At 45.5% G+C, this 24,914-nt stretch overlaps 1 protein-coding gene and 1 long non-coding RNA gene across 2 annotated transcripts; both read right to left on the minus strand.

The window, feature by feature from the left end:
• LOC120968986 (serine/threonine-protein phosphatase 7 long form homolog) lies at positions 1-2,303 on the minus strand. The gene is made up of 6 exons (XM_040396027.3): positions 2,059-2,303; positions 1,596-1,665; positions 888-1,505; positions 550-801; positions 250-470; positions 1-170 (listed from the first exon to the last, which is right to left on the minus strand). The coding sequence occupies exons 2-6, from the start codon at positions 1,662-1,664 to the stop codon at positions 44-46; spliced, it is 1,287 nt and encodes a 428-aa protein (XP_040251961.2). The 5' UTR covers position 1,665; positions 2,059-2,303; the 3' UTR covers positions 1-43.
• An 18,742-nt stretch (positions 2,304-21,045) lies between these two features.
• Positions 21,046-21,400, minus strand: LOC109782563 (uncharacterized). Its single transcript, XR_002237531.4, has 3 exons — positions 21,344-21,400; positions 21,162-21,263; positions 21,046-21,086 (listed from the first exon to the last, which is right to left on the minus strand). It is a non-coding gene; the product is annotated as an uncharacterized lncRNA (long non-coding RNA).
• Between the last annotated feature and the right edge of the window lie 3,514 nt (positions 21,401-24,914).

Below are 24,914 nucleotides of genomic sequence, written 5' to 3' on the forward strand. Positions count from 1 at the left end.
TACTTGCAAGAAACCATGTGAGATAGTTTTTGAACACGATCGATCAGTGCTCATGAAGCTGGGCTCGTTTTCTAGCCCTTGCTTGCTCCACACTAAGAGCGAACTGCACGACATACTTCCTGTGATGCTTGGCCCAATCCTTGATCTTCCGCTGCTTTTTCCTATCCAACCTGCAAGTTAGAAACAGAATATTAGCATCATCGAAACCGTCGAGAAGCTGCTAAGTGCTCAAGGTTAATTATATCTTACGCGTGTAGCAACTTGTCCGTGTCCTCCCACTCCGGCGGGTGTGGCTGGAACAAACCAAACTGGCGGAACACCCGATGTGGCAGGTGAAGCTCAACCGCCCAGTTGCATATCAGTGGGCACCGCATATGCCAGAGATCCCTATCCCTAGTGCACATCGGATTCAGCCTGAACTCTATAGGGTTACCAAAACTCTCTCCTTTTCCATACGGCTCCCATTCCACCTACAAAATGGGATTGAATGCAAAATTGATATCGAGATACGATACAAGCATGATAATCACTTATGCAATGTCGGTTCACCTGCTCAGGCGTGATCGCGTCCAGCTCGCTCTTGTACAACTTATACATTACCAAGGGATCATCCGTCGTCTCATTTAACACATCCCAATTGTAAGCCCAAGTGGGGAGCCGTAGTGGGTCGTCTTTGTCGTCCCAATCCTCGTACTTCACGGTCTTCGGTCGTCCAACCGGCAAACGCTCCCAGCTCCATATGGAAAGTGTGAGCAGACAACCACCAATACCTCCAGTGTGCCTACAACAGGCTTCGTCCAACTGCACATAAAAGAGAACATGGTCAAATTTGCCGCAAGAGCGCATTGATAATGTATCAATGAAGTGAAAAGGAATCAACTTCATACCTGTCGATACAAGTAAGCCAGTGTCGCCGAACCCCAACTCCATTTGCTATCGAAGACGGTCAACGCCTTCAGCCACATCCATGGAGCATTCTTGCCTGTGCCATCAGCAAACATAGTCCTGGATATCACGTACATGTAGACACGAGCATATGTCTTCACCATGTCCTCATTAGCATCCTCAGGGCAAGTACTGAAGTTCGATGATATCCACGTGAAAGTAGCGCCGGCTGCGACTCTTTCCTTCTTCTTATCTTCTGCTTCTGGTTCCCGAGGCTTCGGAGGAACCATACCGATAAGGGCATGCATCTGCGCGCGCCACCCATCAGAATCGGTGTTCATACATAAAGGATTGCCATCGATAGGAAGACCGGTGATCATAGCAATATCCTGGAGCGTCACGGTCATCTCCCCGGTTCGAAGATGGAAAGTGTGTGTCTCCGGCCTCCAATGATCAATAAGCGCGGTGAGTGCTGCAGCATTGTTGGGTGGCGTCGACCGGCGGACCAACTGAATGAAAGGGAGAAGTCCTGCCTCCCTTACATACGGTGTGTACCGCTCATCATAGCGCATCCATCCAAGGGTGACCCCGTGAGACCGAAGCTTCAGAGGTGCAAGCTCCTACAAACAAACAAATCATAACATTACATATGGGGCATTTGTGTTTGAAAAAAATACGAAATTCATAACACCGGCCACTTTCAGTATTACTCGCTGCTCCACCGACATAGCGTACGACCGGTGTTGTTTGTCCCAATGATCATCGAGAAGCCAAACCATCCTAACAATTTCAACAAAGCATTCTTGTCAACACGATTATCTTTTCAATTCAAAAAGACTAAAGTAGGCCTACTACATGCAAGATTCAAAGCATATGTATCCAAAGCATTTTTCTCAATACGAGTATAATTTCAATACAAATAAACTAAACTAGGCCTACTTCATACAAATAACTTTTCCATAGAAATAACATGTCAATCTATGTATCCAACCATATCTTTTCAATAAAATAAAATAAACTAGGGTTCCACAAATCAAACAAACAAGGGTTGTAATACATGCAAAATTCTAATACATGCAAGATTCAAATCTAATCAAATCAAACAAGGATTCCCAAAATCTTCAAAATACCATATTTTGTATGGATAGAAAGAAGGGGATCGGAGGAGAGTACCTTCTAGGATGGATTGGTGAAGAAATGCACGGACCAAATCATCGGATCTGAAGGATTTGGGAGAGGGGATTGAGAGGGGGAGAGGAGGAAGCCGCCGGCGCACCTGTTCTGTAACTCCTCCTGGAACGAATGGGTGGGGTGGGGGTGGGGGGAGCGGGCGGCTGGCATCTAAGTCATAGTGCAGCGCCTAAGGGCTAGGCGCTGCACATTACATGTGTGGCGCCTACCTCGTAGGCGCTGCACTGCTGGGTCCGGGGCCCTGGGCTGTCATGGTGGACTGGAGTGCAACGCCCCCGAGCTAGGCGCTGCACCATTGGGTGTGACGCCGGCGTGGCGGGCGCTGCACAAAAAGGTCAGGGGAGTGAAATAGTTTCACGGGCAGTTCATTCTATGAATTGATTTCGTCCCGAGGTCAAAATTGTCAAATTTGCCAGGCAACAGCTTCCGCTCGACACTGCCCGGTGCACCTTAAATAGGTAGCTCAATTAGTTAACCCGTGCATGGAAACTGTGTTCTCGAGTATGGCTTGTGCGTACAAACTGAATGCAAAGTCTGTTGAAACCCGCAGCACTCGCAATGTCCGGGCAGCTCTCCTGCATCATCGACGGATCGCCCGCGAACATCCAGACGTATCTAGACACAGTTTCTCATCCAAAACGGTAGCCAATCGATCTACGGATCAGTTCGGTGGTTCGGAATCCGGCAAACCGGACGCAAACTAAGAAGGTTTTTTGGGCATCCGGACCGCTGCGACGTATGCGTCCGACATCTCGGACCCATCCAAAAACCTCTCCCGATCCGTGCCCTCTCCTGTGCGAAGCAATTACCATGCATTCATGGTGGTCAGCGTCACATTCATGCCGGCCCACAGCAAATGCGACATCTCGTTGGAGCTGCATTAAAGCCACACGTCGGCTAAGAGCGCCGCCCGTGCTGTGTCTTGGCTCCACACCTGTTTAATGCCGGATCGACGTGATTGGACAGGACAGGACGACTATCTACCGCATTTATACCGCATTCCTGTCCTCTGCCTACAAGCATTAAACAGGTGCGGCGGCCAAGAAATCCACTTTGGCACCCGCATTGACACAACCCACCGCTTGGCCGGGCCGACACCCATTATTTAAACGCGTCCTCGCCCGGCACGATCCGCACTGCACCACGTCCCCTTCCGACCCCTCTGTGTGCACCACCTTTGCCATGACCGCTAGTTCTAAAGCGATGTGGGTGAGCCTCTCACTATGGAGTAGACGCAGGCGCATTTCAACGCTGTCATGGTGGAGGTGCAGCTGGAGGAGCAGGAGGCACCACCCATGTCGGTGCTTCGGCAGGAGTGGGACGAGCAACGGTATACCCTTGCCGTCCTCGAGAATCACCGGTCGATGGAAGGCAAAATCTACGCCGAGTTCGGTAGCCAATCGATCTACAGATTAGTTCGGTGGTTCGAAATTCCACAAATGGACGCAAACCAAGAAGGTTTTTTCGGCATCCGGACCACTGCCACGTATGCGTCCGACATCTCGAACCCACCCAAAAACCTCTCCCGGTCCGCCGCCCTCTCCTGCGCGAAGCAATTGGCGTGCATTCATGCTAGTCAACGCCACATTCATGCCGGCCTAGAGCGAATGCGACATCTCCTTGGAGATGCATTAAAGCCACGCATCGGCCACGAGCGCTATCCCTGTTGCATCAGGGTCTCTGCGCCTATTCAATGTCGTATCAACGTGATTGGACGAGACATGAGGTCTATCTACCACATTCAAACCGCTGGATGCCCGTCCATCCTCCTACCGGCATTAAACCGGCGCGGCGGCCGAGAAATCCACTCCGGCACCCGCATTGGCACAACCCACAGTTTGGACTGGCCGGCACCTGCTATTTAAAAATGGCCTCGCCCGGCACAATCCGCACTGCACCACGTCCCTTCCGATTCTCCTTTGTGCACCAGCTTCGCCATGACCGCTAGTTCTAGAGCGATATGGGTGAGCCTTTCATCATGGAGTAGGCGCAGGCGCACTTCAACGTTGTCATGGCAGGGGTGCAGCTGGAGGAGCAGGCGGCACCGCAGGTGCCGATGTTTCGGCAGGCATAGGATGAGTAACGCTACAACCTCACCATCCTCGAGAGTCACTGGCTAACGGAGGGCAAAATCTATGCTGAGTTTGCGAGCTCGAACTCGGCATGCATGGACAAGGAGGACATGAACTTTGTCGAGGAGCAGCCGGCACTCTATGAGGCCGCGCACAGCAGTTGTTCAGCGAAGTAGGACGCGCAGACGATGCTGATGAGGCAGGCGGTCGCCGACAAGAATGCCAGCAGCTGTTGGTGCCGCTATGATCACGAGACTGGCCCGTGCACGTCCATCGTGGACCTCACTTCCAACGACGACATCCAGGCCGCAGACTCCGATGAGGGAGAGTATGTCATGGGAAACGTTGACGCCTCGTGTCCCATGTAGACCATGTTCGTGTCCCATGTCTTATTGTTCCTCGTGACATGCAACTTCACTTCGAGGGGCTCACGGCCAAAAGTTGTTGTACATGCAGAATAACAAGGACTTGGAAGACAGACGCCTGTGAATATTTAGACTGGGTTAATTTTTGGACGCTTTTGTTTAATGAAATATGTCAAAAGGGCGCTGCTAAATCTCAGTCGACTGAGACTTCGCGAAAGTCTCAGTCGACGCCCCTGTCCGTTCGATTTTTTTGCTGCTTTAAGATCCGTTCAACACTGATGTTTAATGGAAACGGCCCATGAATGAAGATCGGGATTGGGCTGCGTCTGTTTGTTTTCGTGTCGTGGTTCGTGTTTGCCCTGTGCGTTGGACAGGGTTGGCATTTTTTCGTTGTGAGCTTTATTTTGTTGGGTTGTAATTTTTATTTTTTGTTTGTTTTCTTTTTCATTTATTCTTTTGTATATCTTTGATTTTATTTTTTATTTTCCTTCATCTTTTTTGTGCATTTGTCTCATTAATTTTTTGTTATATTTTTTCTTCCTATTTGTTTCTTGATAATTCTAGTTTTTTTAATTTTTTTGTTATTCCTTATATCTGTTCAGTAGCACTTTTTTTGGAGGAGTCGGTAGCGCTCATTTTCAACTCGACTACAATTGCATGTGTGACAGTAGGTTTGCAACTTCAAGTGTTGCCCTCGATTGCAACCGCATGCCTACACAACCGGCTGCAACTGACATTTTTTTATAAATGGGCGATAGGAGAGGAGGGGAGTTGCATGTCCGACAATAGGCTTGCAACTACAAGTGTGACCCTCGACTACAACTTCATGCCTACACACTCGACTGCAACTGACCTTTTTTTTGTTTTTAAGGGAGTGACATGGAGGGAGGGAGTTGCATGTCCGATACTAGGCTTGCAATTGCAAGTGTCGTCCTCGACTGCAATTGTATGCCTACACAACCAATGCAACTGACATTTTTGTTTTGTAAGTGGGCGTCGGGAGAGGAGGTAGTTGCATGTTCGACACTAGGCTTTGCACCTGCAAGTGTCGCCACCTAATGCAACTACATGTCCACACACCACTACTACAACTAACCTTTGTTTTGTAAGAGTGGCGAGAGAGGTGAGTGGGGTACAGCTGCATGTCCAATACAAGGCATGCAACTGCAAGTGTCGCCCCCGAATGCAATTGGTCTTGTCTTTTTGTCAGAGGGCGGCGGGAGGGGGTGAAGTTGCATGTCCACTACTAGACATCCAACTGCAAAAGTCACCCCCGACTGCAATTGCATGTCTTTCAACATGGTTGCAATTGGACTTTTTGTCATGTTGGGGGAGGGGGAGTTGCATGTCCGACGCTAGGCTTGCAACTGCAAGTGTCGCCCTCGACTGCAACTGGATGTCCGACAGTAGGCTTGCAACTGCAAGTGTCGCCCCCGGCTGCAACTGACCTTTTTTTTGCAACTACAGACCCGGCTTGGGCGGCCTGCTATGCAGACTTATTATTGACCTTTTCTTTTACTTTTTCTACTTTCTTTTTTATTTTAATTTTACCGTTGTGTTTTGAATTTGTATTCTTCTTCTTCTTTTGATTGTTAAGAAAAACAACGCAGCCCATGTCGGATGCACACATTTGCATGTCCTCCATTTGTATGCAACTTAATATTCTTTTCTTTTGAAAAAAGTGCCACACTATTTAGTTTGTCTTGTTTTCATTTTGTTTCTTTGTTACATTAAAGATTGATTTTTTTCATAATATACAAATTGTCATAAAATAAAAAAAGAGAAGCAAGATGACGCATGAAGAGAAAGACTGAACGATGAGCTAGACTGGCGACAGAAAAATGTTGTTTTATTTACTTCTTTTGTTGAACATTTTTTTCCCATGTCAAGAAAAAAATAAAGACAAAGAAACAGATGGAGAATAGAAACTTGGCTTGTCTATTCAATGGGCCCACAAAGGGGATTTATACAGAGTACATCATAACAGGGAGCTAGCTATGTACGGGCATGCACAACGTGCACATAGGAGTGGAGCACGGCGTGCAGTTACAGATCATGTACATGGCGTGGGACACGGTCCCTCTGTTATACACGCGACGGGCATCTTCCAATAGAAACAATCAGCCCAGCCCAACCCAATAATCAAACAAACAAACAAACAAGAGAGAAACGAAAAAGGCCCAGCTAAGAATAAAACCCAGCAACTATCGAGTCAAACAGGCCTAATCTGCCTTAGGTGACATCAGTCGACTTAGACTTCGCGAAGTCTAAGTCGACTGAGACCTAGACAGACCCATGTCAAAAATGTAATGAAAGTGTTCCTGTTTGAATGAAAATCATCCGGTTTGCATGAAAATCGTTTGATTTATTTAAATTCTGTTTGAGATGTATGCGGATATTGTTGGATGACCGGCTTCCATATTGTTGTCCGCTAACACGTCCGTGCAGATGGACAAATATATGCCATCCAGGAGATGAGCCTTACTCCCTGTTGCCTAGATTCATGGTCCTCGGAGTGGGATTCTTCGGGGGTTTTTTCTTTGAAAAAGAGGGTCTTTCCTCTGTTTATATTTAAGAGATGCATAAAGTCTTTTGAAAATTCGCAGGGGCACGCACGTGCGGAAATGCGTCCTGCCGTTGCCGTCGATCTGCGCCATGTTCCGTGCACATGTTTGGACAGAAAATGGATGTAAATTCTTTAACTCTGTGAATACGAGACAATATATATGTTTATTTTGTATGAATATGTTTGCGGACCCTTGTTATACGTATGTTACATGTCCCACATCCCCTTTTTGTTACATACTCTTTTCGATGAGGTTAGTGCACTGTTCATCGTCCTCTTCCTTCTTTCCTGTGGTGTTCTTCTCTTATGTTCGACTTCAGTTTCCTTCTCTTCTTTTTATATTTGTTTTCTTCCTGTCTAATTACTTTGTTTTATCTCATTCCGCTCATCTGTTTCTCCGGTGTTATCCATTCGTTAATTCATGCATCGTTTTTCCCATGAAAGATTGATACTCTCGTCTTTCCAAGCTTTTCTGTTCTCTTACTTAAAACACGCGTGCTTTCATTCTTGAACAGTTTCATCGTTGTTATTGTCAATATTCATTTATGAAAAAACATGGATGCCATCTTTATGAATTTTGGCCTATCAGATACCATTTGAATTTCGTTGTTCAAAGTTCATTGCTTTTTTTGTTGCTTTATAATATAAAGCGGGGGAAACCCTTTTTCTTAATTTCATTGCTTTTTGTATCACTTTACTTCATTTTTTGTGCCAACATGTTTTTCTCTTTGTACCAGCTTACAACCTATCAAACGGACCTGCTTTGTCACGAAACTTACCCTACGTATTCGGTTTTTGTTGTTCAAATTTGTGTGTATTTTGCTGGATCATTTATTACAACCTACAAGGAATAAGTCCTGCCTTCAACATAGCTAACATTAATATTAGCGGGGCGCAGAGGGCAGAGGTAGACGACTCATCTTCTTTCTCGCTCCTTCACATCTTCTGCTTCCTTTTTCAACTCTCATCTTCTAAATTTGCTCTTTTGACATTTCTACCGGACGTTCGTGCAAGCGCTTCTGGGATGTCGACGGTGACAATCGTCGACGCCGTTGACGGGGCTGTCATTTCGTGCCAGACTTCACGCGATAGTTGATAGCACGCCCGACCCTTAAAAAACAATTTAGCTAGCACGCACTGTAGTATAACAGCCTTCAACCACCTGCTGTCACTTGCAAATGTGACAGCCGCCGTTGAACAACATTGTGTAAACCAGCTAGTCATCAGCAACTCCATCCATATGTAGGAGTAGGAGTAGTAGATTAAGTTATTGACGACCACCGTCATTTGCCAGCCGACCGTACTAACGATAATTTCGGTTAATCACAGAGGTCCCTTCTCTTTCGAGCCTCGACCGGATAAGGACACCACTGAATCTACTGTCCAAGCTGTGGCAGTAGAATATTCCCGTACGGTCTTGTGCCATGCATGAGGAAACGCCAGTGGCTAGGTGTGATGCATGGGTAAATTTGACAATTTTGATATCTGGACGAAATCAATTCACAGATTGAACTGCCCGTGAAACTATTTCACGCCGATGACCTTTTTGTGTAGCGCCCGCCACACAGGCGCCACACCCTACGGTGCAGCGCCTAGCTCTGGGGCGTTGCACGCCAGTCCACCGTGGCAGCCCCTGGGCCCGCACCCAGCAGTGCAGCGCCTCCGAGCTAGGCGCCACACATGTAACATGCAGCGCCTCCGTGCTAGGCGCCACACATTTAAAGTGCAGCACCTAGCGCGTAGGCGCTGCACTGTGACTTATCCAGCCACTTGGCTGGCCCCCCTCCCCCACACCACACACTCCAACCCGAGCTTTGCCCCCTCTCCCACTCTCTCCCCCTCTCAAATCCTCTCCCAAATCTTGCAAATTTGAAGAATTTGTCCGTGGATTTCGAAGTCAAACCCTCCCTCAAGGTAATCTTCTCCGATCCCCTTGTTTTGATCCAAGTAATGTTATCAAATTGCTCATTTGTTGCTAGTTTGGGGAAACCCTAGTTTTATTTGGATCTAGAGATTTGCATGGAGATGTGAGATGTTTGTTTGCCAATTTCCTATGATTAGGCTTTGTTAGTATGTTAGGGTTATTCTTATGGGTGTTCTTATGTTGGTGCTAGGGTTAGGTTTAGGGCTAGGGTTATGGTTATGGTTATGGTTAGGGTTAGGGTTGTTGTTTGATATATATATTAGGGTTTGTATTCCGTGTTAATCCTTGGATTAGTACTCATGGAAGCAATGTTCCCTTGTGTTCTTTGAATGCTTATAGGGATGAGAAGAACATGTGTGTTTGTTCATCATGGGGATAAAGACGCCTTCTTGAAATGCAATATTGAACCGGACCCGGATGAGCTTGACATGGTGTTCGATAGTAGTCCTAGCTATGCGGAGCTCTTGCAACAAGTTAGGAAAGATATGAATTCGATGGACCCTAGTGATATCGTTGAGTTGGAGGGAAGGCATAATGTTGGTTTTGGAATGCACATCCGTTGGAAGACAATGCGTGTCAACTCGGAGCAACGTTGAGTTGCATACAAGGAGACGGTGGCCGAATCACTAGACAAGGCTCTTGAGTTATTTGCAACGAAGAAGGTTGATTCAAGTTTGCATTTGGACTTGAACCGGAACCCCTCCCCTTTGGTTGCTAGTAGCCCCCCACCCTTGAAGCGAGATGAAATTGTTGAACCTCTTTTGACCCAAGAAGTGAGGCCAACATTGAGCCCGTTTACAAACAACCAAGATGAAGCTTTGCAAGAGGACAATGATGAGTATGCGGACGATGACAATGAAGTTGATCTCCATGACAACAATGTGGGTGATCTCGACAAATATCATTTGCAAGAGACAATGGACCATTCCATCCCTTTTTCCCGTGCATATGCATCGGACTCGGATGACGATGGTCCCGATGAACAAGTTGATGCGTAGGGGTTCACGGTGAAGGAGGCCGAAGCTTTGGAGAAGGTATTCGGTCGGGATCATCGGACTATATTGTTCAAGGATGTCAGTCTCGCGGATGAAGCCGTGGTAGATGGTGGCCAATGTGTATCTCTTGGGGTTAGGCCAAGCTCTCACCGTGATTTGGGAGACGACAAGAACCAGATTGCTAAAGGGTCTAAGTTCGAAACCTTGTTGGAATTGAAGATGTGGCTCGACAACTACTCGGTTACGCATTATCGTCCACACAAGGTTGTGAACTCGGACGTCAATGTGCGCTACACGGTTGCATGTGCATGTGAAGATGAAATATGTTCGTGGATTGTGCGTGCAAGACCATGGAAAGGAGGTCCAACTTGGCATGTAGTGAGTTGTGTGCCAACTCACATGTGCCAAGGCAAAAGGGTGGATGGCAAGATTGTGTCCCAAGACCACAAACAACTCACGTCCGAGTTCATCGCTTACAGGCTCTCCAACTCAATATCCACACTTCCAACAATGAGCGTCCAACATGTCATTGACCTTGTGAAAGCCATCTTTCATTACAAGGTGAAGTACGGCAAGGCATGGAAGGCGAAGCAAGCCGCATTTAAGATGTTGTATGGTACTTGGGAGGAAGCATATAACCGAATCCCTAGGTTGTTGTTAGCCATGGCCGCGACAAACCCGGGCATGGTTCATGTGGTCGAGCCTCATGGGCACCAAACAACAGTTCATGAAGGAAGGAAAGTCCGAGTATTTGGCCGTGCATTTTGGGCGTTCGAGCAATGCGTGAGGGCTTTCGAACACTGTAGTCCGGTCATCGCCATAGATGGCACGTTCTTGACTGGACAATACAAGGGCACCTTGTTGTTTGCGATAGCAAGTGATGCCAATAACCGGGTGTTGCCATTGGCATTTGCTTTGGTTGAGGTGGAGAACAATGACAACCAGGAGTGGTTTTTGCGTCTTTTGAGGACGAAGGTGTTACCCGCTCAAAGGGAAATTTGTGTCATATCGGATCGGCATCCAGGAATTCTTAACGCGGTGGAGATTGACATTCCCGGGCATGCTCCGTTGCACCATCGATGGTGCATGAGGCACTTTTGTTCGAACTTCTATAGGTCATGTGGCCTTAAGGAGTTGGCCGATGATCTTCAAGATTGTTGTCTCGCTTTCTCCGACAAGCGCTTCGCCACTTTGTACAACAAATTGCTCGCACGCAAAAAACTTGATCCCGTGGGTCAAGACTTTCTCAATAGGCACATTCAATACCGGAACAAGTGGGCACGTGCTTTTGATGAAGATGGTCTGAGATACGGTCAAATGACAAGCAATATGGCCGAATGCTTCAATAGGGTGCTCAAAGGTGCACGTGGATTACCTGTGACAGCAATAGTTCAATACACATTTGACAAGATGAATGGCGTACTTTATAAAGCACTCGATGGAAACGGATGCACAGATAGCGGGTGAGAACCCGCGCAAGTACAAGTACAAGTTCCCACCCAAGGTTGATGAATGGTTGGTATTTCAATCACGGAAGGCGGACTCAAAAGAAGCTATATTATGTGACAACGAAGAGTGGAAGTACGAAGTGAAAGAGCCAGGAGGAACCACAAACGATGGCCGGCAACATGGAGGTCGGGCTTTCAAGGTCTCGTTAACACAATGTGATTGCACTTGCGGGAGGCCATTGTTGCTTCATCTCCCATGCTCACACTTGTATACCGCCGGTCGCGTTAGGAATGTGGACATCAATCACCCACGTACCGTGAGGGAGTCAGAGTTCTCAATCATGACGGTCAAGAAAACATGGGCTCCCCGCTTTCACCCGTACTTTGACCAATCACAATGGCCGGAGTATCATGGAGTTCAACTATGGCCGGATCCGGAGTTGAAGGTTGTTAAACGGGGTAGACGTAAGACAAAGCGTCTTAGAGGCGACATGGACGGATGGGGCCATGGTGGCCGCCGCGAAGCGGGCAATGACCAATTCCAAGAGCCTCGTGAGAGCTCCCGTTGTGGGGAGTGCAAAGGTCATGGCCACAACAAAAGAAAATGTACGAAACCAAGGAAAAGGTCCAAGAAAAATGATGCAAGCACAAGCCAACAAGGAGCTACACAAGGGAGCCAACCAAGTGGTAGCCAACAAGTGCCAAGCCAACCAGAGGTAGCCAACAAGTGCGAAGGCAACCACGTGGTAGCCAACAAGTGCCAAGGCAACCAAGTGGTAGCCAACCTAGTGGTAGCCAACAAGTGCCAAGCCAAGCAAGTGGTAGCGAACCTAGTGGTAGCCAACAAGTGCCAAGTCAACCAAGTGGTAGCCAACAAGTGCTATGCCAACCAAGTGTTAGCCAAAGAGGATCTAGGCAACAAAGAGGTCGGCAACTAGGACTTACAAGAGGCCGTGGTGGTGGTAGAGCTCGTGGTGGTGGTCTAGGCCGTGGTGGTGGTAGAGCTCGTGGTGGTGGTGTTGGCCGTGGTGATGGTCTTGGCCGTGGTGATGGTCTAAGCCTTGGTGATGGTCTTGGCCTTGGTGGTGGACTTGGCCGTGGTGATGGACAAGGGCAAGTTCGTTATAGAGGAATGTTTGGATACCTCGATGGACCATTTCCGTATGTTCCTCACTAACTATAATGTTTCATATGTTCTTGTTTTTCATATGTTCTTCTTTTTAATATGTTCTTGTTTTACATGTGCTTCCATTTGTTCTTATTGTCCTTACTAACCATTATGTTTCATTCATTGTAGGTATGGCGACTTCCCAACCCAAAAAACCAACAATGAAGGAGGATGGCGAAGATGAGATGGCGGGATGGTAGGAGAAGGCGGCGAAGAAGCTTAGAGAGGAGGATGCAACCAAGCTAAAGAAGAAGAAGGAAGAGTAGCTTGAGAAGAAGAGGAAGGAAATAGAGAGAGCGTCAAATGCGATGCGCGCTAGGGAGCAAGCGTTGGTGAGGAAATGTGAGGAGGCGTTGCACTGTACAGTGTGGCGCCCAGGAGCTAGGCGCTCCACTGTACAGTGTGGCACCTGCAAGCTAGGCGCCACACAGGTCTGTAACTATCCAGAGAGCAACAGAAGGCAGGGCAAGTTACAGACCTGTGTGGCGCCTAGCTTGCAGGCGCCTGATACGTACATATCTATAATTTATGAAGTATTCATGCTATTATATTATCAACCTTGGATGTTTTATATGCATTTATATGCTATTTTATATGGTTTTTGGGACTAACCTATTAACCTAGAGCCCAGTGCCAGTTTCTGTTTTTTTTCTTGTTTTAGAATATCGCAGAAAAGGAAAACCAAATGGAGTCCAATTGACCTGAAACTCGATGGAGCTTATTTTTGGACCAGAAGAAGGCCACGGAGTCAAAGAGTTGGGCCAGAAGAGTTTCGGGCTGCCCAACACCTCTCATATATACCCAAACTTCCAGAAAGAAACCTCGATCGGAAGTTCCGCCGCCGCAAGCCTCTGTAGCCACGAGAAATCAATCTAGGCCCTCTCTGGCACCCTGCTGGAGGGGGCCATCATCACCGGTGGCCATGGTGCTTTATGCCACATATTATGATCCAATGATGTGTTGCCATCCTATGATGTTTTGAGTAGATATCCTTTGTCTTTGGGTTGATTGATGATCTAGATTGGTACGAGTTGTATGTTTTATTTTGGTGCTATCCTATGGTGCCCTCCGTGTCGCGCAAGCGTGAGGGATTCCCGCTGTAGGGTGTTGCAATACGTTCATGATTCGCTTATAGTGGGTTGGTGAGTGACTGAAACACAAACCCGAGTAAGGGGGTTGTTGCGTATGGGAATAAAGAGTACTTGATGCTTTAATGCTATGGTTGGGTTTTACCTTAATGATCTTTAGTAGTTGCGGATGCTTGCTAGAGTTCCAATCATAAGTGCATATGATCCAAGTAGAGAAAGTATGTTAGCTTATGCCTCTCCCTCATATGAAATTGCAATGACGACTATCGGTCTTGTTAACAATTGCCTAGGACAATTCCGCACACTGATCCATCATTATTCCACACTCGCTATTTATAATATTTAGTAGTATATTCTAACTTTATGATAACAGCAACTACTTTTATAGCTCTCCGATATCATGCAAAGTTATCCTCTTTATACCCACAACATAGTTTTATTTCTCGTTTCTAGTTGGAAGCAAACGTTCGGTGTACGTAGAGTCCTATGAGTGGAAGATAGGGCTTGAGAGAATATTGATCTTACATTTAGCTCCTTGTGGGTTCGACACTCCATACTTATCACTTCCACCTTTGGAAATTGCTATGATGATTCCCTACACTTGGGGATTATCAAGCTCTTTTCTGGTGCCGTTGCCAGGGAGCAATAGCGTGGGGTTGATATTCTCGTGTGTGCTTGTTTGATTTCTTCACTAAGTAGATTTTTTTCCTTTTTGTTTCTGTTTAGTTGTGGGTGAAACATATAAAAAAATTAAAAGAATGGAAATACAAAAAAAATTACTTGCCTTTCATGCCTAAAAAGTTTTTCAAAAAGAGAAGTGATTGGAAAGTTATGCATTGAAGAAGTGAGGGTCGACCTTGAGCACTTGTGTTCATGCTCACGGAGACAATGTAGAATTTTTCATGGAAGTTTCTCTGTAAATAATTACCCCCTTGTATATATCCATTGTATTATAAAAATAATGTGCCAAGCTTTGGTTTTAGGATGATTAGATTGCTTGTTTACTATGTGCAGAACAAAAACAGAAACTTTGGCTGTAGTGCATGAATTTAAATTTTTTACTGGAAGGTCAAATGGGTCTGAAACTTTTTGCACATTACTTCTGTAAAAAAAATTCAAATTTTAAAATTTATTTCATAATTTTAGGAGTTACAGAAGTTTACTAAACTTCCAGATTACTACAGACTGTCCTGTTTAAGACAGATTCTGTTTTTGATGCATTGCTTGCTTGTTTTGATGAAACTATCGATTTCTATCAGTGAATTAAGTCATGGAGAAGTTATATTACAGTAGCTATAATGCAAAAACAAAATATGAATTGGTTTACAACAGTACTTATAGTAGTGATTTGCTTTGTTATACTAACGGACCTCACAAAGTTTTTGTTAAAGTTCTGTGTGGATGAAGTGTTCGAAGATCGAGGAGCTATCAATATGAGAAGAATAAAGAGAGGAAAGAGTTCAAGCTTGGGGATGCCTAAGGCACCCCAAGTAAATATTTGAGAGGATACTCAAGCATCTAAGCTTGGGGATTCCCCGGTTGGCATCCCATCTTTCTTCTTCAACAATTATCTGTATACCTCGGTTTTTGTTTTGTTCACATGAGTTGTGTCCTTTGTGTTTTTATTTTTCTTTAAGAACCATGCTAGTATGAGATAGCCTTTCATTTATTTATAGAATACTTCATGTGCTTCACTTATATCTTTTAAGTACGATCTTATAGAATTGCTCTTTGTGCTTCACTTAAATCTTTTGAGTATGGTTTTATAGAATGCTTCGTGTGCTTCACTTATATATATTGAGCTTGGATATTGGTTATCTTTATTAATTGTATAATGCTCCATGAACTTCACTTATATCTTTTGGAGTATGAATAATACTATCATCTAAAGCGGGTTTGGAAGAGTGTCAACTTTAGGAACTAGTGATCCCGCTATTCCGAATGAGAAGAATTTTGCTCATATGGAGAGTAGAAAAATTTCTATGCTAGTAGATCATGAAAATAATGCTTTATGTGATGGTTATATTGTTGAATTCATTCATGATGCTACTGAAAATTATTAAGTGGGAGGAATATATGCTTGTAGGAGTCGCAATAATATCAAGTTTCCTCTCTATGTGCTTAAAGTTTTGAAGTTATACTTGTTTTGCCTTCCTATGCTAGTTGATTCTTGTTCCTATAAATTATGTGTTCACAAAATCCCTAGGCATAGGAATTTGGTTAGATTCAAAAGTGCTAGCCATATTCTTCATGATGCTCTCTTTATGTTTCAATTCTTATCTTTTATGTGAGCATCATTGAAATCATCATGCCTAGCTAAAAGGCATTAAAGAAAAGCGCTTGTTGGGAGACAACCCAATATTTACCCTTACTGTTTTTGTGTGTTTACATGATTAAGCTACTGTATTAATCATGTTTTACAGCTTTTGTTTTAATAAAGTGCCAAGTAAGACCTTTGGGAAGACTTGGGTGAAAGTTAATGTGATCTTGCTGTAAAAAACAGAAACTTTGCGCTCACGGGATTAGCTACCATGTTTTACAGAAGAGTGCTTTTGAGTTGATTCTTTTTGAAGAAGATTAATAGAGAAATTCCTCACGTCCACCAATTTATTTCATAATTTTTGGAGTAGCAGAAGTATGGTTTATGTTCAGATCATTACAGACTGTTCTGTTTCTGACAGATTCTGTTTTCATTGCATAGTTTGCTTGTTTTCTAGTTTCTATGGTTTATATTTCTCAATATAAATTGTAGAAATGATATGGTACAGTAGAAATTGTGTGGGAACAATTATGAACCTTGTCTTATACAGTACCAAAGTGAATAGTTTACTCTTTATCATACTAACCTATCTCATGAAGTTTTGTTAAGTTTTGTGTGATTGAAGTTTTCTAGCTTTGGGTGAGATATCGATATGAGGAGAATAAGGAGTGGAAAGACCCTAAGCTTGGGGATGCCCAAGGAACCCCAAGGTAATATTTAAGGAAGACTCAAGCGCCTAAGCTTGGGGATGCCCCGGAAGGCATCCCCTCTTTCGTCTTCAAAACTATCGGTATACCTTACTCGGAGCTATATTTTTATTCGTCACATGATATGTGTTTTGCTTGGAGCGTATTCTCATTTTTACTTGCTGTTTGAATACAATCATTGGATCTGAATTATTGAATGAAAAAGAATCCTCCCATGGCTAGTTAATTATTTGACTACTCGGTGTTCTTCACTTGTATCTTTTTGGAGTAGTTTGTCAATAACTCACGTGCTTCACGTATATCCTATGAGTAAAAGGTTGAATGAATTGAATGTCATAAATCTGAATTTATATATGTTTCATATGCTTATAACATGGGGAGTAATGACTTCACACATAATAGGTATAGGTAGTAAACTCATTGAAAGTTAGCAAACGTAGAATTGGTCACTTGAACAATTCATGAAAGAATATTGAAGGAAGAGTGATTTCACATATAAATATACTATCTTGGACATCTTTTGTAATTGTGAGCACTCATTAAAATATGACATGCTAAAAGGTTGATGTTGGACAAGTAAGACAATGTAATGGGTTATGTTTTCTTATATCCGAAATAAAGTATATTGTCTTGGATCATCCAACATGCTGAACTTGCCTTTCCCCCTTATGCTAGCCAAATTCTTAGCACCAAGTAGAGATACTACTTGTGCTTCCGAATATCCCTTAAACTAGTTTTGCCATGAGAGTCCACCATGCCTACCTATGGATTGAGTAAGATCCTTCAAGTAAGTTGTCATCGGTGCATGCAATAAAAATTGCTCTCTAAATATGTATGATCTATTAGTGTGAAGAAAATAAGCTTTATACAAACTTGTGATAGGGAAGTAATAAAAGCGACGGACTGCATAATAAAGGTATCTATCACAAGAGGCAATATAAAGTGACGTTCTTTTGCATTAAGATTTTGTGCATCCAACCATAAAAGTGCATGACAACCTCTGCTTCCCTCTGCGAAGGGCCTATCTTTTACTTTTATCTTCTACCTTATGCAAGAGTCATGGTGATCATCACCTTTCTTTTTACACTTTTTCCTTTGGCAAGAACTTTGTGTTGGAGCGATCCGGATATATATATCTACTTGGATGTAGGTTTTCATGAGTTATTATTGTTGACATTACCCTTGAGGTAAAAGGTTGGGAGGCGAAACTATAAGCCCCTATCTTTCTCTGTGTCCGATTAAAACCTTGAACCCATAAATATCACATGAGTGTTAGCAATTGTGAAAGATTAAATGATAGTTGAGTATGTGGAGTTTGCTAAATCAAAGCTCTGACATAGACCCTTCCTGAAAATAAGATGAATTGCAATTGTTTGATGGCTAAGAATATAGTTTGTTAGTTTCAAGAAAGTTTGTGTCTATACTTTAACACGTGAATAGCTTGTTACTTGATCATGAAAAGTTTTATGAAGATGAGCTACTGATATGACATGTAATGATGCTAGAAAAAATGATTGGAACTATCATTGATCAAACTTGTGCACTTGCTAGCATTCAAACTTCATAAATTATTTGTTTTATCATTTACCTACTCGAGGACGAGCAGGAATTAAGCTTGGGGATGCTGATACGTCTCCAACGTATCTATAATTTGTGAAGTATTCATGCTATTATATTATCAACCTTGGATGTTTTATATGCATTTATATGCTATTTTATATGGTTTTTGGGACTAACCTATTAACCTAGAGCCCAGTGCCAGTTTCTGTTTTTCCCTTGTTTTAGAATATCGCGGAAAAGGAAAACCAAATGGAGTCCAATTGACCTGAAACTTGACGGAGCTTATTTTTGGACCAGAAGAAGGCCACGGAGTCAAAGAGTTGGGCCAGAAGAGTTATGGGCTGCCCACGAGGGTGGGGGCGCGCCCACCCCCCTGGGCGCGCCTCCCTGCATCGTGGACAGCCCGGAGACCCCCCTGACTTGTTCTCGACGCCAACACCTCTCATATATACCCAAACTTCCAGAAAGAAACCTAGATCAAAAGTTCGGCCGCCGCAAGCCTCTGTAGCCACGAGAAATCAATCTAGGCCCTCTCTGGCACCCTGCCGGAGGGGGCCATCATCACCGGTGGCCATGGAGGAGTATCCCGAAGAGACCATCATCGCCATGAAGGCCAAGGACCAGAGGGAGAACCTTTCCCCATCTAGGGGGGAGGCCGTGGAGGAGGAAACACAAGGGGGAGAACCTCTCCTCCTCTCTCTTGGTGGCACCGGAGTCCTATCGAGAGGGGAATCATCGCCGCTGTGATCGTCTTCATCAACATCACCACCACCATCACCATCCTCATCTCTTTTACGCGGTCCACTCTCCCGCACCCTGCTATAATCCCTACTTGAACATGGTGCTTTATGCCACATATTATGATCCAATGATGTGTTGCCATCCTATGATGTTTTGAGTAGATATCCTTTGTCTTTGGGTTGATTGATGATCTAGATTGGTACGAGTTGTATGTTTTATTTTGGTGCTATCCTATGGTGCCCTCCGTGTCGCGCAAGCGTGAGGGATTCCCGCTGTAGGGTGTTGCAATACGTTCATGATTCGCTTATAGTGGGTTGGTGAGTGACTGAAACACAAACCCGAGTAAGGGGGTTGTTGCGTATGGTAATAAAGAGTACTTGATGCTTTAATGCTATGGTTGGGTTTTACCTTAATGATCTTTAGTAGTTGCGGATGCTTGCTAGAGTTCCAATCATAAGTGCATATGATCCAAGTAGAGAAAGTATGTTAGCTTATGCCTCTCCCTCATATGAAATTGCAATGACGACTATCGGTCTTGTTAACAATTGCCTAGGACAATTCCGCACACCCATCCATCATTATTCCACACTCGTTATTTATAATATTTAGTAGTATATTCTAACTTTATGATAACAGCAACTACTTTTATAGCTCTCCGATATCATGCAAAGTTATCCTCTTTATACCCACAACATAGTTTTATTTCTCGTTTCTAGTTGGAAGCAAACGTTCGGTGTACGTAGAGTCGTATCAGTGGCAGATAGGGCTTGCGAGAATATTGATCTTACCTTTAGCTCCTTGTGGGTACGACACACCATCCTTATCACTTCCACCTTTGGAATTTGCTACGATGATTCCCTACACTTGGGGATTATCAGCGCCACACTGTACAGTGCAACGCCCAGGAGCTAGGCGCTGCACTGTACAGTGTGGCGCCTACAAGCTAGTATTCAGAGAGCAACAGAAGGCAGGGCAAGTTACAGACCTGTGTGGCGCCTGGCTTGCAGGCACCACACTGTACAGTGCAACGCCCACGAGCTAGGCGCTGCACTGTACAGTGTGGCGCCTGCAAGCTAGGCGCCACACAGGTCTGTAACTATCCAGAGAGCAACAGAAGGCAGGGCAAGTTACATACCTGTGTGGCGCCTAGCTTGCAGGCGCCACACTGTAGAGTGCAACGCCCATGAGCTAGGCACTGCACTGTATAGTGTGGCGCCTGCAAGCTAGGCGCCACACAAGTCTGTAACTTGCCCTGCCTTCTGTTGCCCTGCCTTCTGTTGCTCAAACTGGGTCATTTTAAGTCAAAGATAGTTGCATCACAGAATAAACAGTCATTTCACATTACTATGAGCTAAGACATACAAACAATTCAAGTTCAACATTAAGTGACCATCATGACAAGTTCAACATTACTAAGAGCTTCAAGTTCAACACTACCACCAACATACAGTTCAACATAGAGTGACCATCACGACAAGTTCAACATAGAGTGACCATCATGACAAGTTCAACATTACCACCAACATAGAGTTCAACATAGAGCTACCACCAACATAGAGCTACCATTACAAATAGAGGTCGATGACTAGTTCCTTGAGCGCTTTTTGGCTGCTCCCCCCTCCTGTTGGCTATCTTCTTCGCCTTCCTAGGAAGAGCAACCCGCTCCGGCTCCGGCTCCGGTTCCTTCACGTCATCCACATCGTTAGCCACATAGTCATCCAAAGCCGCCATCCGCGAGGTGCCGACCGTCCTTTTGCCTCTTTGGGTGAAGTCTTCAGGAGTGTATTTGTTGATTCCCTTCCTAGGCTTTAACTCGTATGCAGACCAAACTTGGTAGGTCCCCAAGGTCATATCATCAGCAACCTATTACAAAAACAAAAGATATGGAAAGACCGTGTGTGAGGATATAGTTAGCAATGCATCAACAATTGGATATATGCTCATGCCATACCTCTTGGGTGACCACACCCACATCCTCATCCTCCAAATGATCACCATGGCCCTGGCCCGAAGTGGGATCTGATGGTGTCGCCGACCTAGACTGTTCTGGTGATACATACTCGGGGTCACAACAACCGAAAAGGTTTGATAGCCGCCTTAACTTTTGGCCCTGGCGCTGCAACATGTACAAGTGAATGAGAAATCGAACGTAGCAACACATGTTAAGTGCTAGTTTGAAGGAGATGTGAACCTTAATGAATGCTCGAAGTGCACCTTCCCCATCGCTTTTGCCAGCCGGGGTTGTTTCCAGAATAGTCTCGGTCTCATCAGCTGCTTTCTTGATCTGGGCACGCTATGAACAGAAACGGTATCATAGTGTTAGGCAAGCGAAGATGTGAATAGTGCGAATGGAAAAGCAAAAAGGGCAAATACCACAAAGTTCATCATTGGAGCTGAAGGGATCACTGAGTTGCCTTTCCTGACTAATGCTTTGTACTGGTGCTGGGTTACCTCATCAAAAACGGTGGGTTCTTCCAAAATCTCCTCAGCATACGCCGGCTTGCATACCTCCACACGGGTACTTGCAAGAAACCATGTGAGATAGTTGTTGAACGCGATCGGGCAATGCTCACAAAGCTGGGCTCGTTTTCCAGCCCTAGCTTGCTCCACACTAAGCGCGAACTGTACGACATACTTCCTGTGATGCTTGGCCCAATCCTTGATCTTCCGTTGCTTTTTCCTATCCAACCTGCAAGTTAGAAACAGAATACTAGCATCATCGAAACCGCCGAGAAGCTGCTAAGTGCTCAAGGTTAATTATATCTTACGCGTGTAGCAACTTGTCCGTGTCCTCCCACTCCGGCGGGTGTGGCTGGAAGAAACCAAACTGGCGGAACACCCGATGTGGCAGGTGAAGCTCAACCGCCCAGTTGCATATCAGTGGGCACCGCATATGCCAGAGATCCCTATCCCTAGTGCACATCGGATTCAGCCTGAACTCTATAGGGTTACCAAAACTCTCTCCTTTTCCATATGGCTCCCATTCCACCTGCAAAATGGGATAGAATGCAAAATTGATATCGAGTTACGATACAAGCATGATAATCACTTATGCAATGTCGATTCACCTGCTCAGGCGTGATCGCGTCCAGCTCGCTCTTGTACAACTTGTACATGACCGAGGGATCATCCGTCGTCTCATTTAACACATCCCACTTGTGAGCCCAAGTGGGGAGCCGTAGTGGGTCGTCTTTGTCGTCCCAATCCTCGTACTTCACGGTCTTCGGTCGTCCAACCGGCAAACGCTCCCAGCTCCATATGGAAAGTGCGAGCAGACAACCACCAATACCTCCAGATTGCCTACAACAGGCTTCGTCCAACTGCACATAAAAGAGAACATGGTTGAATTAACAGCAAGAGCGCATTGATAATGTATCAATGAAGTGAAAAGGAAACAACTTCATACCTGTCGATACAAGTAAGCCAGTGTCGCCGAACCCCAACTCCATTTACTATCGAAGACGGTCAACACCTTCAGCCACATCCATGGAGCATTCTTACCTGTGCCATCAGCAAACATAGTCCTGGATATCACGTACCACATGTAGACACGAGCATATGTCTTGACCGTGTCCTCATTAGCATCCTCAAGGCAAGTACCAAAGTTTGATGTAATCCACGTGAAAGGAGCACCGGTTGCGACTCTTTCCTTCTTCTTGTCTTCTGCTTCTGGTTCCCGAGGCTCCGGAGGAACCATACCGATAAGGGCATGCATCTGCGCGCGCCACCCATCAAAATCGGTGTTCATACATAAAGGGTTCCCATCGATAGGAAGACCGGTGATCATAGCAATATCCTGGAGCGTCACGGTCATCTCCCCGGTCCGAAGATGGAAAGTGTGTGTCTCCGGCCTCCAATGATCAATAAGCGCGGGGAGTGCTGCAGCATTGTTGGGTGGTGTCGACCGGCTGACCAACTGAATGAAAGGGAGAAGTCCTGTCTCCCTTACATACGGTGTGTACCGCTCATCATAGCGCATCCACCCAAGGGTGACCCCGTGAGACCGAAGCTTCAGAGGTGCAAGCTCCTACAAACAAACAAACAAACAAACAAACAAATCATTACATATGGGGCATTTGTGTTTGAAATAAACACAAAATTCATAACACCGGCAACTTTCATTATTACCCGCTGCTCCACCGACATAGCGTACGACCGGTGTTGTTTGTCCCAGTGATCATCGAGAAGCCAAACCATCCTAACAATTTGAAAAAAAAACTTTCTTGTCAACACAATTATCTTTTGAATACAAATAAACTAAAGTACGCCTACTAGATGCAAAATTCAAAGCATATGTATCCAAAGCATTCTTGTCCATACAGATATAATTTCAACACAAATAAACTAAACTAGGCCTACTTCATGCAAGATTTAATACAAATCTCTTTTCCATATAAAATAACATGTCAACCTATGTATCCAAACCATATCTTTTCAATAAAATATACTAAACTAGGGTTGCTAAATTAGGTACATGCAAGATTATAATACATGCAACATTCAAATCTAATCAAATCAAACAAGGGTTCCTCAAAATCTTCAAAATAGCATACATTATATGGATAGGAAGAAGGGGATCGGAGGAGGGTACCTTCTAGGATGGATTGGTGAAGGAATCCACGGACCAAATCGTCAGATCTGATGGATTTGGGAGAGGGGATTGAGAGGGGGAGTGGAGAGGGCCGCCGCCGCGGCTTCTTCTGTTCTGTTCTGTAACTGCTGCAATGGGGTGGGTGGGGGAGGAGAGGGCCGCCGCGGCTGGATCTAAGTCACAGTGTAGCGCCCGACGGCTAGGCGTTGCACATTACATGTGTGGCGCCTAGATCAGAGGCGCTGCACTGCTGGGTGCGGGGCCCAGGGCTGCCACGGTGGACTGGCGTGCAACGCCCCCGTGCTAGGCGTTGCACCGTAGGGTGTGGCGCCTGCGTGGCGGGCGCTACACAAAAAGTTCAGGGACGTGAAATAGTTTCACGGGCAGTTCGTTCTGTGAATTGATTTTATCCCAAGGTCAAAATTGTCAAATTTGCCTGATGCATGGCATGTTAGCAGCTGGAGTACCTCTGCTGAGTGACAGTGCGTTAAATAAGGTTTTCACCAGGCAATTTAGTCACCCATCCCGATGCGTCGTTGGTCATGAGCTTTTGTGGATAAGAACGCGTAATGGCGGAGGCAGAAATTTTTTTCAGGTGTGACGGAGCATATATAGGAGTATAACAAAAATCACAAAAGAAAACTAATTAATTAGTAGCTCAAACCGTTGTGCGGCAAAGCTATGAAGCCGTTAGAGCATCTATATCCGGACACCTCAAACTCGCCACAAATGTCCGGGCGGGCGCACCGGTCAGTCACCGGTGAGAAAAACCCGATCCAGACGGGCGCCTCAAACCTGGGCACGTCCACCACGTCGCATCCAGACACGCCGGCCCACCCGACCTCACATATATTTGTCCCCACCCGCTCCGCGGACAAAATCCTAGCCACTTCACTTTCACTCCCCTCTGTCACCCAAACTCCCGTCCGGGGTTTCCCTCAAAAAAACTCCCGTCCGGGGATCTCTGGCCCTCTTCGGCATGGCGGACAGCGAACCTGACGACGACTAGTATAGATTCCTCGACTGGGGTGTCGCCCCAAGCGGTTTGGAGGAGGCAATGGCCGTTCGCATTGCACTCCCCCACTCCCGGGAGGATAGCGCCCGACCGACGGCGGGATCTGTCTGGCGTGAGTCCATTGCGCCGGCGCATCGGGCGCTAGGATCCTCCGGGGCTGGATCATCGTGATCCTCCCGCGAGCGTTCCAATCTCCCTTTCCCCATCATCGGTCCTCCAGAATATGTTTCCTACCAGACCAGTGTGCCCGCCGTGGGAAGGAGAAGATGAGGGTCGCCGAGGCCCGACTCGCTGTCGACATGGCGGCGGCGCGCGCTACCGTAGAAAAGGAAGCCATC

The sequence above is a fragment of the Aegilops tauschii genome, chromosome 1 (genome assembly GCF_002575655.3).
Source record: "Aegilops tauschii subsp. strangulata cultivar AL8/78 chromosome 1, Aet v6.0, whole genome shotgun sequence".
Classification (NCBI taxonomy): domain Eukaryota; kingdom Viridiplantae; phylum Streptophyta; class Magnoliopsida; order Poales; family Poaceae; genus Aegilops; species Aegilops tauschii.